Genomic DNA, 15,275 nt, shown 5'->3' with positions numbered 1-15,275 from the left:
CTCTCTCTCTCTCTCTCTCTCTCTCTCTCTCTCTCTCTCTCTCTCCAACCACATGCCAAGCGTTGTTGATATCGTCAAACGAAAATAAAAAAATAAAACATATTCCTACGCAGAAGCATCGCGCTGAGTTGAGTATAATGCTTTTGCATTTAATCTCTTTACTGGTAGGTGAATGGGCTCATATCAATACTGTAAAGTTAATTGAGAGTAGGGCCCTCCAATTTTATTTTCCACCTCAGATAGGACCGAAGAAAATCGGTTGAGTGAGAGCCTTGAAAACTCCACAAAACGCCCCCGAGTTCAAGAATGCCCAGACTGGGATTCGAACCAGTGCCAACCGCTCTGCAGTCCAACATAATAGCAACTGAGCTAACAGAGCACCCTCTCTTTCCTGTTTCCGATCGCTACCCCATTCTAGCCTAGTTACACCAAACAAGATTTTACAAGAGGTTATAACATCCTCCAAGACCCCCCCCCCCAAAACAAAAAAAACACCCACCCCCACCTTTATTTGGGTTTTAGCAAGAGCTTTACAGCACCTGCAACACAAGGAGGTCAAGTACGTGCCGAAGACTAGAAAAGTTACAAGAAACTTAACAAACAAAAAAAGTAAAGGGGGGGGGGGAAGATAAGGACGATAGATGTTTGATAGAAGGAAACAGGGAGTAAACTGGCCACACCAGAGCACCGGCCTACCCTACCACCCACCCCCAACCACCTCTGACTTCAATCATAAACTGTCACGTGAAGTCAAATCTGAAAGCTACACGCATTTATAACTTCAATCAATAGCCTGAGATACATACAGACGAGCACACTGAAACATTGTTGTGAATGCCAGCCGGGACCAACAGGAGAAATAACCGGACGACCGGAGGAAAGAAAAAAAGTAGCATCAGCCACGACTGCCCTCTTGCAACTCACACGCCACGGACGACGGACGAGCAAACGATGTTTTATTAGCAAATATATAATGTAAAAAAGAAAAACCATAACATTTCCAACCACCCCCCCCCAACCCCGGAAACAATACATTCAGAACGATTTGACAACATTCAAAGAGAGTCAAAATGTTCTCAGTTTTGCACCCAAAAAAAATATTCCTGATGCAAGGGACATAACCTACATAATTCTTCAACACATTAAAACGAGTAAGAGTTATCTATAATGCTGTAGACCGCTGGCTTTTTTTCAAACCACGCGCTTTTTTTTACCCCCACCTTGAGCCCATTTCGTTTTTCGTGGACATTTTGAATTTGCAATTAGAGTCGCCTAGCGTCAAAAGGTCCAATGTAACAGTGCCCTTTTTACTATTCCGCCTATTTATTTTCAAATTGCCAAAAATTGCAAAATTGCAATTTCAAGTTGTGCCCCCCCCGCTTTAAAAGAAAAAAACAGGTTTACCGTAATTTAACAAAATGGATTTCTTTGATGTCATTTATATAATCATCATCAAATAACGATCAAAAGGGAGGTAGACACCACTCTGTATACAAAAGAGAGGGGAAAAAAGGGCAGAAGTTGAAAACTGTGATAATAAATAATACCATTCAGTTTGAGCTCAAATACAAACTCAGAAGACACCCCCCCCAAGTAATCATAGAATCTCCGCAGAAACGTGTGTTTGCAAAATAAACGTGTGTTTGCAAAATCCCAAGCAAGCATTCGTAACTGAAAAGTTATTTCAGAAGTCAAATCTCCAAGATAAAGTCAATTAGTGTTAAGATTCAAAAATCATAATCTTCTGATAGAGTGTTACGGCACTTGCAACCAATCAGATCATTTAAGTGCAGAAGATTAAGTTTAAGGGGGTTACTAGAGTATAACATACAAATAAGAGGAGGTGAACAATGATGATAGACGTCTTATAGGAAAGTAGGGGCTAACTAACAACATCAGAGCACCTGCCAACCATCCACTTTTTTAGTCAAAGAGAATCAAATTAACAAAATACCTTCATTTCATGCTGGATAAAGGTGATACCAACAGACAGAAACGAGAGGGAAAGTAAATAAGAGAGACTTAGAAGTGGCTCCCTCCAACCACCCACTTGCCTATCTGAGAGCAAGCTTCTAAAACACTACATCAACAAATAAACTTGCTTGAGAACCATTAACAATTCAGAGGAAATGTGTGAGCCCATAGCTAAAAATATCCTGTGGAACTCCACGCAAGAGCCTTCTAACTTTACTCCCAAAAATATCTGAAATTATCACTGTAAGTGTGCCCAAAACTATCTTTCACCTTTCCCATCAAAGCAAAAGACATCAGACCCTTGGGGAACTATTCAGGGAGGTAATCAATGTGTTTACATCAACCTTTGTAATTTCCCTCTTTCAGATGAAGATAAAAGTGACTGTTCTCCATATAATTAACTCATTGAGACAGTATTTGCTCAACCAGAACACAAAAATCAATTCCAGTAAATAGGTGAAGATGAATATATGGTTTGAATGATCCAAAAGTGATAGTTTTTCAACAGTTGGCTAAATCTTATTTTTTCCAAACTTTCCAACTTCCATCTTCTTCATCTTGACAAAAAAGCGCTAACACTACACAGGTCAGATACAGCCAGCATGACCATAGTCAAATTAACTACTTAGTAAAAAGACTCCATCATACACCATTTTGAAAAGTGATGTAAGACAGAACCTTACACTGAGCAGCCGAAAGAAAGAAGTATGTTGTAAATTCCGAATGAAGGTCCTACCTTAAGTCCTGAGCAATGTGCGAAGAAAGACTCGACACTCTGAGAGTGGTACAGGGCCCCGTGTCCAACGGCACTGCAGGGAGCTCTCACAGTCAGTTTGCCGCAGTCGTACAGGTCACCCGAGCGGTAGCGGTACATGGCAGCCTCACTCCTCAGCTGGCACAGACAAGGAGAGCATTTAGAGTAACAAATGTGTTAAATCAGACAGATATGACAGACAAAGAGGAAGGGAAAAGTGTCACCTTCACATCAGGTGTCAGGCCACAAATAAAGACATACTATTACTTCAGTAAGAGAATGATCCTTTTTCCTAACCCACACAATGGCATAGCGTGCATGACACAATTTCACAGACAGAGAAGTCATCTCTATGAATAATTCGGAGTGTCATTCATTTAATTTCAATCAGTGAGCTAGTGTTTAGGGTTGTTCAGCTTACAACTGAAAGGTCGTGGGTTTGTACCCCATCAGGGGCTTGATGTTGTGTACCTGGAAAAGGCATTTTACATAAATTTTCCACACTTCACTCAGGTAGAGATGGGTAGCCGGCTATGGAGAGCGAAAGACCTTGTTAGTTGTTAGCGTTGGAGTACTTAATCAGCAGCTTGCACTGTATGCTTTCCAGGAAGCCAAGAGTGTTTCTGAGTTTTCTAGGGTCTGCTAGGATAATAATATAGATTGTAAAGCGCATTGAGCTTACTGTTGAGTGGGCATAAGCACAATACAACCTATATACTCATAGAGAAAAAGAAAGTGTGCAACCTTTAAATAGTGACAACTTAATTAATAAAAAGCCAAAAGTCACCAAATTTTGCACGGAGACTGAAGCGAGTAGTTAGATGAGTTTCAGCAAAAAATTAACCCTCGTCAAGGGAGACAGCTCCATGTTTTTCAAATCATTTAACTGCCCCATAATTCGACTTTTTAATACAAGTGTTCAAAATTTGATTGCACGATTCACTTCCTTTAAGGGGGGGGGGGCTACACCTGGAGGCTATCTCGCTTATTACTGGACCGAATTTTACCAAATTTAACACAAATAACAAGCATAGTAAGGAGTCTTAAAATCGGCAATCAAATTTGAGAAAAAAGTTTCGTTTCCATGGATACGCCGCCATATTGGATTTTATTGACATGTCTTACGTAATGAATACCGCACTTATCGCTTATGGAAATTGATTGTTTTTTTGCATGCGTGTTCACAAACATTAGATCTAAAAGTTTGTCTGTTGTTTTTTTCTTAATCGAATTAGAAAATTTTTTATGAATTTTTTCCTGAGGTAGCATTCAAGTTTGCGAAAAATCCTTGAAAATCCACACTCCAGACACCACCAACAAAAATCTATTCCATATATCAAAAATTCAACAGACAAATTTTTTGTATTACCTCTTCTCTTCATTCTGAGAAAATTTCATGAAGATTGGGTGAAAAATGGTGGAGTTATTCAAAAAAGTATAGAGGAAAGTCGCATTTTGAGAAAACGGCTGATAAAGAAAAATAAAATACTGACTTTATGAGGAAATGGCGGTTACAAACATGCCCGGTACGGGAAAAAATATGGTTTTTGGGGGTTCTTATGCCATGAAATAGTTGTAGGAGAGGCTGAGGGAGCTAAAAATGCCTACAACTCAAATTCCATGATTTTGAGCAGAATTTTGATTTTGGGGGTGTAGCCCCCCTTAAGTCTCTTTGTGTCGAAAAACAAAATACTGCAATTTGGCAATTTTTTAAATCAAAACATGCCACATGCATCTGAAAATGATAGTTAGAGAGCGTTAGGAAAGAGATGTGGCTCAACGTCCACAGAAACAGCATTGGACATTTGTTGGCACGTGTCAGGGCCTCTGGAACGACAAATTATTAACCTAGAAGTGACAGGCCTCGAATTACAAAGCAAAGATAAGACGAACACATACATCTCGTTCGCCTCTAGATTAGATTGTGCACTGTATCCCTAGCCACATGTAATATCTCTTTATTAAGACCAATCTCTGAGAGAACTGTGAGGAACCTTCAACAGGAGATAAACTTGAGGCCCTACAGGCTAACAACCAGGCCTATACTCCAGCCACATCATCGCAAGGCTCAACTGAATAACTTCAGAACAATGGCGTTAACGTTCTAAGATAGACTGGCCAGCTGTATCATCAGATCTTCTTCTATTGAACATCTATTAGGAAAGCCGCTACCATAACAACCAAACTAGCCCTAAACGTTACATGAACTTGTTGAGCAGCTGCTAGAAAGAATCCAGCTGCAGATCCCCCACCCATACACTTACTTTTTTTACAATCAGTCTGACAATCAAGTAACTATGAAATAAAGAGACAAACTCAACAACTGGACTGATTCCAATGCTTTTTTCCTCAAAATACTAAGAATGGATCAGCGAGTGACTTGTCTACTGTAAAGCAGCACCAAAAAGTGCCATATTGCCCATGGAAGCAGAAGACTGAAGGAATGATCATAGTGACCATAACACTGGGGAAGAAGAATCAGACCACATCAGAGCATCCTCCAACCACCCGCTGTAACTGTAGAATTCTGAGAAGTGTACCTGGTCAAAAGCTGGAAAGATGTAGTCAGCAAACTGGATCTCAGCGATGGCAGTGGACCCTGTGAGCGCAATCCCGATGCCAAAAGCAACGATTCCCTGCTCACTGAGCGGGCTGTTGAACACCCTCTCCGCTCCTGTGTGAACAGACATGAACAAAATTCAGTAGCAGTTTTAAGGAATTTTTCTTTTTTGATTTAGTTTTAACAAAAGTTCTACGGCACTTGAAACCCAATAAGGTCATTTGGATGCCAAAGATTAGATGTGTTACAAGAGAGTAACTAACACAAAAAAAAGGACAGACAAGGACAATAGATGTTTGAAAAGAGAGAAGGATAAAAACTAAACCAGAGCACCTGCCAACCACCAACTCTTTTTTTGGTTTTAGTAAGAGTTTAACAACACTTGCAACAAAAACAGGCCATATATATATATAAGTGTAGAAGAGAGGAGGTGCCATGAGAAAGAAACAAACAAGGAAATGAAGAAGGAGAGACAAGGACCATAGATATTTGAAGAATGGAGCAAACCACAAAAGGTCCCACAGTAGTAGTTCATGGTCAATTAGTATAATAATAACAGCACTTACAACACATTTAGGTCATATATAAGTGTTGAGGAGTACAGGTGTTACTCAAGAGTAACATATAAAGAAAAGAAGGAGGGAAATTTAGTTTTAGTAAGAGTTTTTACGGCACTCGCAACACGATAAGGTCATATAAGTGCCGAAGATTAGAGGTGTTACAAGCGAGTAACAAACATTAAAAAAAAGAGGGAAGATTAGGATAATAGATGTTTTTATTTTAGTAGAGGTTTTACGGCGCTCGCAACTGCATAAGGTCATATGAGCGCCAGAAGATTAGAGGTATTACAACAAGAGAATAACAAACATAAAAAAGAAGAAGGGGAGATGAGGACGATAGATAGATGTATGATAGGAAAGAAGAAGCAAACCACACCAGAGCATCCGCCAACCACCCACATAATAGATGTTTGATAGGAAAGAAGGAGCAAACAATATTAGAGCACCCAACAGCCGTCCACAGTCTCTATGTAAGAAAACTCAGTGTAACAACAATCTTGTCCATCTCAGAACCTGGTTTTACCATGTTTTTCTCTATAATCTGCATGCCTTAGAACTCTTTCTAAAAAAAGAAATCTGCCTATGGACCTAGTTTGCGATATCAGCAATAAGCATTTCTGGGCTGCTTTACCATATTTTGTGCATATATTGGGGTGAAAGGAGGGGGATTTGTGAAAACTAGAGAACGACAAAATCAACACATGCCGTGCAGACTTACAAAGAACATTTTTGTAGGCACGCATGTGAGCTCTGGTCGGGTCAATCATGTAAATGGTTTTCAATTGGTATTATCGCCTACTCATCTCACCTGGTCAAAGCTTCCAATCGTAATATCAAATACTGACCCATTCCGGTTATCATTTCCATTCACTTACGCAGCATTGCCATGGGGCCGTTTCATTGTTTAAATATGCTATCAAATCATAGTGACAAAGTCACATAATAAAAATTCACTCCTGTGACGCTCAAACATGTACTCGCATAAATTTTTTTTAAAACTTTTTAAAAGCAAACCTCTTCATCCTCCCTCGAGTTTCAGTACAATCTATGGGTCATTATTTCATTATAGAATTTTTTTAATGGGAGCCAGAAGGCAGGAACTGAGCTGTGCCCTTGAAACTTGCTTAAAAGTCCCTTTTTATGTCTCTCAATGATCAGGTTCTTAACTCCTTATCAACAGCAGCGGCTCAGGCACATTCCTTTACGACTTCCACGCAACAATACTTTTCGGCAATTGCCGAAAACAAGTTTCTTTTACTAGGAGTTCATTTATTAAATGAAGAACTATCAAAATAGGTTCATTTGTTTTATTTAATGACTAATTTAGTGACACATATTATGTCACTTTAAGATTTCGAACCATACGTAGAGGGCCCTGGAATATTGGATTTACTCCTCTCGGAGAAAAAGAATCAAGCGAAGAGCACTGTACAACTTAAACTATTACATAGTATAAGAAAAAAAAAATTGTCCTTATACTAAATAGGTGTTTAGTTTTAGTAAGAATTGTACGGTACTTGCAACACAATAAGGTCATATAAGTGCAGAAGATTAGAAGTATTACAAGAGAGTAACAAACACAAAAAAGAACGTGGAGAGACAAGGACGATAGATGTTTGATAGGAAAAAAGGAGCAAACCACACCAGGCACCAGAAAACCACCCCCTACTAAATGGGTATAATGAGTTTGAGAATGAGACAAATTTATTTTGAAACTTATCTTGTTCATTCAAGTCTAAGAGAGCACATGGACACGGATTAAATCAAAGCCATTTCTTTGATCTGGACTGAAGCGACATAACAAACATAATGATAGTTAAGGAACAGTACAAAAACAGGTCAGACTAGTGGCCACCTTGCAATCACTAGCACTATACCTACCATATTTATCCTTCAGGCCCACACTGCATCGGAACACACCACCAAAGGCAACGTCTTCTCCAAAGAGAACTGAAAATGAAAATAAAATAATTGATAAGTGACAAGCAGTTACAACGAGCATGTACACACATACAAGCGCACAAAGACACACATGATAGAGCATGCGCATGAATGCGTGCACACACTGACATCACACACAGGCAAACAATCACACATCACAAACACCCCCCCCCCCCCACTTACAGACACAAACATTCACACACACACATGATACACATACACACACACACACACACACACACACACACACACACACACACACGCCAACATCCTAATATGGAGACACACACACATAGGCAAACAATCACACATCACACATCACACACACACACACACACACACATACACACACACACATACACACACACACACATACTCACACACTCACATACACACACACACACTGACGAACATCCAAATTAGCAGGCACAGCCAGGGCAATAAAACCAGTTGCTCCAGATTCTGCATCTAAAGTTAATAAGCTCTGCCACCTATAAATGTACGTGTGTGGTAGTAGAAAGATCCCAGTTGTCGGAAATTTTGGGTACTGAAATAAAGGCATAATCTTGTAGCAAATTCAACGCTGAACATGCTGATTTTTTAATTGTTAAACTTTCAAAACATATCTTGAGTAGTCTTTTTAAAGATATATGCCATATTTCGTACCACAGAGAGTAAAAACAAAGTTTGGAGAAAAACAGCTTTAACCTTAGTATATTGAACCAATTTCTAGCATATTTTAAAGCTTTGGTGATGTACAATATGTTGCAAAAACAAAAAATAAATAAACGTTTTGACTAAAATATAAAATTCTTTCAATATGTTATTAAGAAATGGATACGGGTGTGTTGTCTGACGGAATTGAATTTTTGACCACATACAACTTTTTTGGCCTTTTCACCCAGTTGCTCAAAAATAGGCCTCGGGCAGCTCATCACCCAGATGTCCTCAACCCTCATAATATTCTGAAAAACTGAACCCGTTTACTCACAAGCAAATCAAGACCCGCATTTATTAGTAGTACTAACACTGGAAGCTGAGTAATTATCAAATGCATTGCGGACAAGGAAAATTATGAAATAAGTCATGCTGATCGAAATTTCATTTCCCGTCATGGTTAAAAAATAGGTTGAAATGTATTTCATTTGTCAATACAGTTGAACCTTTCCAAGAGAACAATAGATTATCAAGGAGAAAAGTGATGTGTCGTAGACAGTTGGTCCCCCTGGACAGTGTCATTATAATATAAAAATGGAAAAGGGGGCAGGGGAGGGGTTTGGAAAGTGGTTCTCCGAACAGGTGATTGTCTTGGACAGGTGATTGTTATACAGTAGACTGAATCAAAAGCAGAAAAGATTTTTCCACACAAAAAAAGTCTTAATAATTGTATTCAGTTTGGATATTTTCTCTACCATACCTATACCCTTAACCCCACTATGTGACTTTGAACATGCTGTACACTCAGCAACTCGTTAACTTTTCAGGTAACAAAAGATAAGAATTGAAATTATTTGGACAAGGTTATTATTTATTGTATTGTTGGATAGGAAACAGACTGGACAAAGGAGAACAAAAGGGAACAGAAAGTAGTCTAGACCCAAATAAAATACAGTCGAACATGCTCTAACGGTCACTTGTCCAAGACTATCATACAAACAACCATTTCCCACTTACCCCCCTTGCATTTAAAAAATATTATTACACTGTCTAAGGTGCGCAACTGTCTCAAACAACCACTTTTCTCTTCCATACTGAATGGCCCTCTGGACAATTTTAACTGTATTTGGGCCAGAGTATTATACATTATTTGGAGAGGAAACAGACCAGACAAAGGAAAAGAAAGGGAACAGAAAGTCTGGTCTAGAAATTTTGATTTTCTTGTTCTCAGATCGTTCTTTCATCTGGTTGGTGGTATCTTTAAAATTCACCCAAATAAAATAAAATAAATTCATAAACCAAGAAAACATATAACTTACTATTAAAAGCTACAGATTCTGTAAATATACTCTTTTCTCAGAAAGTGTTTTTTTTTCTTAGAAATCCTTGGCCATCCTATGCCAAATAAACAATATATTAGTTTTAATATACAGATCAGCGATTGCCAACCTGGGTTATATCTTTCACAAATGGGTGATTCGGTAATTATAGGGCGGTAGAAATCACTCAAGTAGTGACAGTTATTATTAATGCCCGATTTGGTAATCCACACAGTATATAGGGGAGCGGTACAAAAATTCTAGTCTCTTAAAGGAGGCCAGAGTGAGTTCTGGCTATTAAAAAAAGTTGACAGGCACGGACATAGCTTCAAGCTGCTGTCCCATAACATGTTAAGCAGTATGGAGTAGCATTTTTTAAAATTAAGTGGCAATCCAATAATTGTGTAGAAGAATAAAAAAAGAAATGTAATCTCTGACAAGGAAATGCAGCATCCATTAACACCAGTGAGCATTACAGCTCATGGTAACAAAAAAAGACAGCTAACTAAATCTCCAACTACATGTGTACCTTAATTATTCAAGGTGTCAAGGGAATTAATTTTCTGCTGGCTAGGCATTATGATAGTTAAGGGACATATGGACCAATGTATGTATGCAACAGCTGTCAAGTAATATGCAAAGTAAACAAAATTAAATGCCAAAGAGGACATTGAGCACTACACGGAAATATGTTCATACGGTTTTAGGTAAACAAATACATGATTTTAATCTAGAAATTTCCAGAATTTATATTTTTCAATTAAGTGTGAGAGTGAACACTAGCTCAAAGTAATGGTCAGTGAGCTAAGCTTCTTGTCCTAAACAGTAAAAGCTGCCATCATTCTGAATTATAAAATCTATTCTGAATGATCAAAACTTTGATCAATCCCTGTAAGGGAAAAATGATCCATGACTAACACTTAATTTAGACGTTAATGTGAGAAGCTTAATTAAAAATACTCAGAATGAGAAGAAGCCGAATACTTTTTTACCATGCAACATTTTTTAAACCAGTTGCAAATGGTTCTCAAATTCCCAACATCAGGGTCCACTTGGGTGCTGCACGCTGTGTACAAAAATTGTATCTCAGTTACCAAAGATTAAGTTTGTTCACAGTTGATGATTCTGCCCTGTCCTCTTTCTCTCCCACCATTAGAACATCTGAGAGTAGGCCAACATAATATGCCAGACCCTTACTACACATTTTGCTCATTAAAAGACCAAAATAGCAACTGAAAAAGTAAGGTACTATAACAAAATGCCTGATCCACAAACCAATTTATGAGACAACCCAAACTTCAGTAGAGATAAAGAAAACAATTAACATGTACAGGTAAATAAACAACAACAGAATTTCTAAATGTATGCATTTGCAATAAACTCAAACTCTTTCACCTCTTTTCAATTGCATAATTTCCTTTACCTTCGAGTGTTAGTCTCTGTGAGATTTCTGACGGGGGGTCCTCTCAATATTCTTTTTTTTTAAATCTCCAAGGATCAGAGCAGACAAAAGTTGAAGTCTAGAAATAAACATTTAAAAAAAGCTTTCATCTTAATTTACTGACTACTTTTTCTGCTTCTTCCAATGCCAAATCTGAATGACACATTGGCAATCACAGGTTGAACTGAATGACACATTGGCAATCACAGGTTGAAATTCATCTCAGCCTAAATAAAAAGGCCAAAATGTTCTTTATTTGAGGACAATTATGATTTATCAGTGTCAGCCTTTCTTCTACTTCACATAACTTGACCTACCCATTGTGAAAAGACAACAAAGACAGGTGATATGATTCTCATTTTTTACTTCAATCAAACAGCCAAAGTTTCTTATCTTGATTTAAAACTTTTCTTGTTATCTTATTTTAGTCAGCAGTTTCTATCAGGCACGTTTTCAGATGTTTACATTAGAAAGAGATCTTGGCCCCATTTAACTGAAAGGGCTCAATGTAGTGAGGAGTATGTGTAACGTTGTAAACACAGAAGGCCCCCATCAATACAATTTAGATTGAATTCAATTTCAAAGACAAGCTTCTGACCCTGCCTGTCAGGGCCAACCCAGGCTGAGAGGAACACAACATCCTCGCACTCGGGCACCAAACTCAAGTCTCCAGCACATGACAGCAAAGCCCCTAATCACTGCACCACAGACTTCGGATTACATTCTCTAAAGAAACAAAATGAGCAATGACTTAAATACCTGCAGAGGGGTCACTAGCCATAGCAATATCCATAGCACTAGTAATGGATTGGAAAAAATTCATCCGTGCAGTTTCTCCTGAAAAAGAAAGCAAAAGATTACATCATAAAACAGTAGAAAAACAATAACCAATGACAAAGCAAAACCCAACCATCAGTACCACAATATAAAACATGTACTGTTGCAAAAGCGCAGCTAAAAATATTCTTTAAACAGTTTAACTAAAGTAGATAAATAATTCCACTTGTCATTCAATACAAGTCAAGACTCTCAGAGTCGAAAAAAACAAACAGGAAAGGGACATCCAATGAAAAATGAATCTGCAGAGAACACACATGACCTCAGGGTTGATGACTTGTAAAAAAACAAATTCAAAACGGTGATACAGCTGTTTTGTTTTTTATCATTTTTCTCCGCTACAGGAATGTTACTTAAAACAAAGAGAAATAAAGAATGACTTTATCATTGCTAAGAATTTTTTCAGAAGATGACCTTCATCTCCACGTTAATGTGTCACAGCAGTTTCATTTTTTTCATGGAATGGCCTGAAAATGTGGAAAGAAGCTGACATGCCAAGTAACATTATGAAATGTAACACCAATTAAATGATGATGAACTTAATAATGTTTAAAAGCAAAAGACTTCTTTGGTTTCCAATCCTCACATCACAAAGGTTTTCTGTGTATTTTAAAAAAACAATCAACTTAAACCTACATGCCCACTTTATAAAGAGGCTTTAAAATTGGAACTGAACAACTGCAAGATGACCAAATATCAGCAGAAAACTAGCCCTGACAATAACCAGGCATTTAAGTACCACGCAACATCTACCATTGTGTAGACTTTAATTTATTTTCACTTCCAAGCAATTTAACCCAGGACAACATCAAACCCTCTCGAAAGTAATCAGGTCAGCCTTGGAAAAGAGCTATTACTATATATATCCAATAGAAGGGGAAATGCCTTAGCACATGTAAAGCAGTTTAGCGATGATTATGGTTTCTTTGACAGTTGATCAAAACTGTCACCTCCCCTTCATACCCTCCTCCTTGCCGCAGAACCAATGTTCTTTATTCTGCCATTGTCAAACCGTGAACAGGATAGTAATACAAGAGTAAGAAGCAATTGTGACCAAAACCTCACAAAAGTGCATTATCAAAATGGTGTATATATATATGTATATATATTATCTATATTAGCTGCAATGGCTCTCAACACTTTAATCATTCATTGTCATAAGATCTACAACACTTCGAAACAAACAAATAGAATACTGGCACTGTTGCTCTCGGGTCCACAAATAAATAAGCGAATAAGTTCAATCACTTGCACCGAACTGCAGGTGGGCAGTGATTTACCAGAACAACACAAAGGTTCATTATTCGCTACTGAGATGCTGCTCGTTTGAGATGTCATGAATGAGCAACAAGCTGAGCCAGCGACCCTCATCTAGGAAGTGCGTGCAGATAAGCTCACTTGTTCCTTCATGACACCACAACGTCACAATAATGCAGTCCCGTAATGAAAAAATGCACATTTAAAGCACAGGCTAATTTGATCACCCGAGCATCTGACGCCCACAGCCCATCTGCTCGTTTTTCAAGGGGTCATAGGGTATGAATCTGAAGGCCTATGCCTGTCAAGCGCTTGCTCTGAGGCAGCCAGCCTGTCATCAGACCTTAGGTGTCACACAGCCACTCCCTGTCAACAAATTGCAGTCTCACGAGCATATGATGCCAAATTCAAGACAATGTGTAACATCTTTAACACTTTGCAGTACAAAATACCCTATATATGGTCACAGAGCCGGAAGAGTAACTGTAACAGACTTTTTGGGCCTGTCACAGAACTGCATCAAGTGACCGGAACGGATATTTTCACTGTCGCATTATTGCAGTGAGTAATGGCAAAGTGGCGGATGGTGCAAGTGAATCATTTTATAAACCAAGTGCTTGCACTCCAGTCCGCTCAGGTTTTAGGCGGACCCTCTCCGATCAGTATCGAACGCTTGCAACACCACTTTTTAGTCATTCTTTCACAAGAAGGAAATTTAGGCCATTTTGAGGTTATGGACAAAGTCCACGACAATTTTCTACGCAGTTGTTTATATAAAAATTGCGAAGTAGCAAGCAGGTCATGTAATAAATAACAAAGAAAGCAACTATTACACTGGGCAATCAATGACAATTTCACCAGGATAGAACAAGCACTTTATATCTTGTCCATTTTTTAATCTGTTTTACACAAATTTTAACTTAATTAATATCTAGCCTTATCGAAACAAGCTAGATTGTGTCTTATGTGAAATTTTGATCTCATCTTTTGTATTGGGACTTGAACTACATTACACACGCCATAAATAAGAGAAGTATTTTGTACTAGTTAGTTTTTAAAATCAGAGAAGACCCCTCTTGAGTAAAAAAAAATCTAGGCGGCTTGGGGGAGGGGGGGTGGGGCCAGGGGAATTTCGGTGAGTGCAAAAAAGTGAGTCATGATGAAAATACACAGCGTTGTGAACGTAGTATGCAGGCTACGTTCACGGAGCCCTGAATCATCCACCGTTGGCACAGAGGCACGACTGACTACGGCCGCTCAAAGTTACAGAGGAAACGGCACAAGAATACTCGGGTGAAAAATAATGCAGCAGTAGTCCAAAAGCAACAGAGTTTACGGAGGATGACAGCGGGCACAGCACAGCCGCGGTCGACAAGACCTCCCCCGCTCAGCGCACTGAACACGACTTCGATCCTCTTCCCTTGTGCGGGCAGACCTCGCAATATTTGACAATTCAAAAATAAAAGTTGTTAGAAGAAACAAGGGAGAATGGAAGCAGGCCAAGGTGGAGAGAGGGGGGGGAGGGGGTGAAAAAAAAAAGAAGCAAAAGGGAAAAGGGTAGGGGGAGAAGTGAGCAATATCATTCTTAAATGGCCGCGGAAATTCGGACTCGGGTCAGAACAGCCGCAGGAGGCTATTTGGACTCTCAAGTCTGAATTCGAGTCCGAATAGCCTTCCATGGCTATTCAGACTCAAACTCCAATGTGCGTGCGCAATCACTTGGTGTACCAGGTGTGAAGCAGACAGGCAATTCGACCTTGGCCTTCCTCGGTTTCTACGAACTGGCCAAGGAACTTACAACAAATGGATGCCGACCGTGAAAACCCAGTGCGAACTGTGGTCTTTTCTTTAATATAATAGTAGGACCGGGCAGTGGGCAACGGTATGGGATGGAATATAGCTCTACGCAAAAAAAAGGGTGAAAGTGGTGGGGGTGGGCCTGAGGAAGTAAGATGGAGAAAGAAAAAGTAAGAGA

At 38.9% G+C, this 15,275-nt stretch overlaps 1 protein-coding gene across 1 annotated transcript in view; it reads right to left on the bottom strand.

The window, feature by feature from the left end:
• Positions 1 to 2,710: 2,710 nt before the first annotated feature.
• LOC101859994 (2-oxoisovalerate dehydrogenase subunit beta, mitochondrial) overlaps positions 2,711 to 15,275 on the bottom strand; it is a gene marked incomplete at its 3' end in the record, with an annotated part of 15,413 nt that continues 2,848 nt past the window's right edge. Inside the window, 4 exon segments of the mRNA XM_013089910.2 lie at positions 2,711 to 2,866; positions 5,269 to 5,402; positions 7,730 to 7,798; positions 11,966 to 12,043. Of these exon segments, the coding sequence (XP_012945364.1) occupies positions 2,711 to 2,866; positions 5,269 to 5,402; positions 7,730 to 7,798; positions 11,966 to 12,043 (437 nt within the window).

Source organism: Aplysia californica, unplaced genomic scaffold (assembly GCF_000002075.1).
Source record: "Aplysia californica isolate F4 #8 unplaced genomic scaffold, AplCal3.0 scaffold00026, whole genome shotgun sequence".
NCBI classification, from domain to species: domain Eukaryota; kingdom Metazoa; phylum Mollusca; class Gastropoda; order Aplysiida; family Aplysiidae; genus Aplysia; species Aplysia californica.
This window is presented reverse-complemented; position numbering and strand designations above follow the sequence as displayed.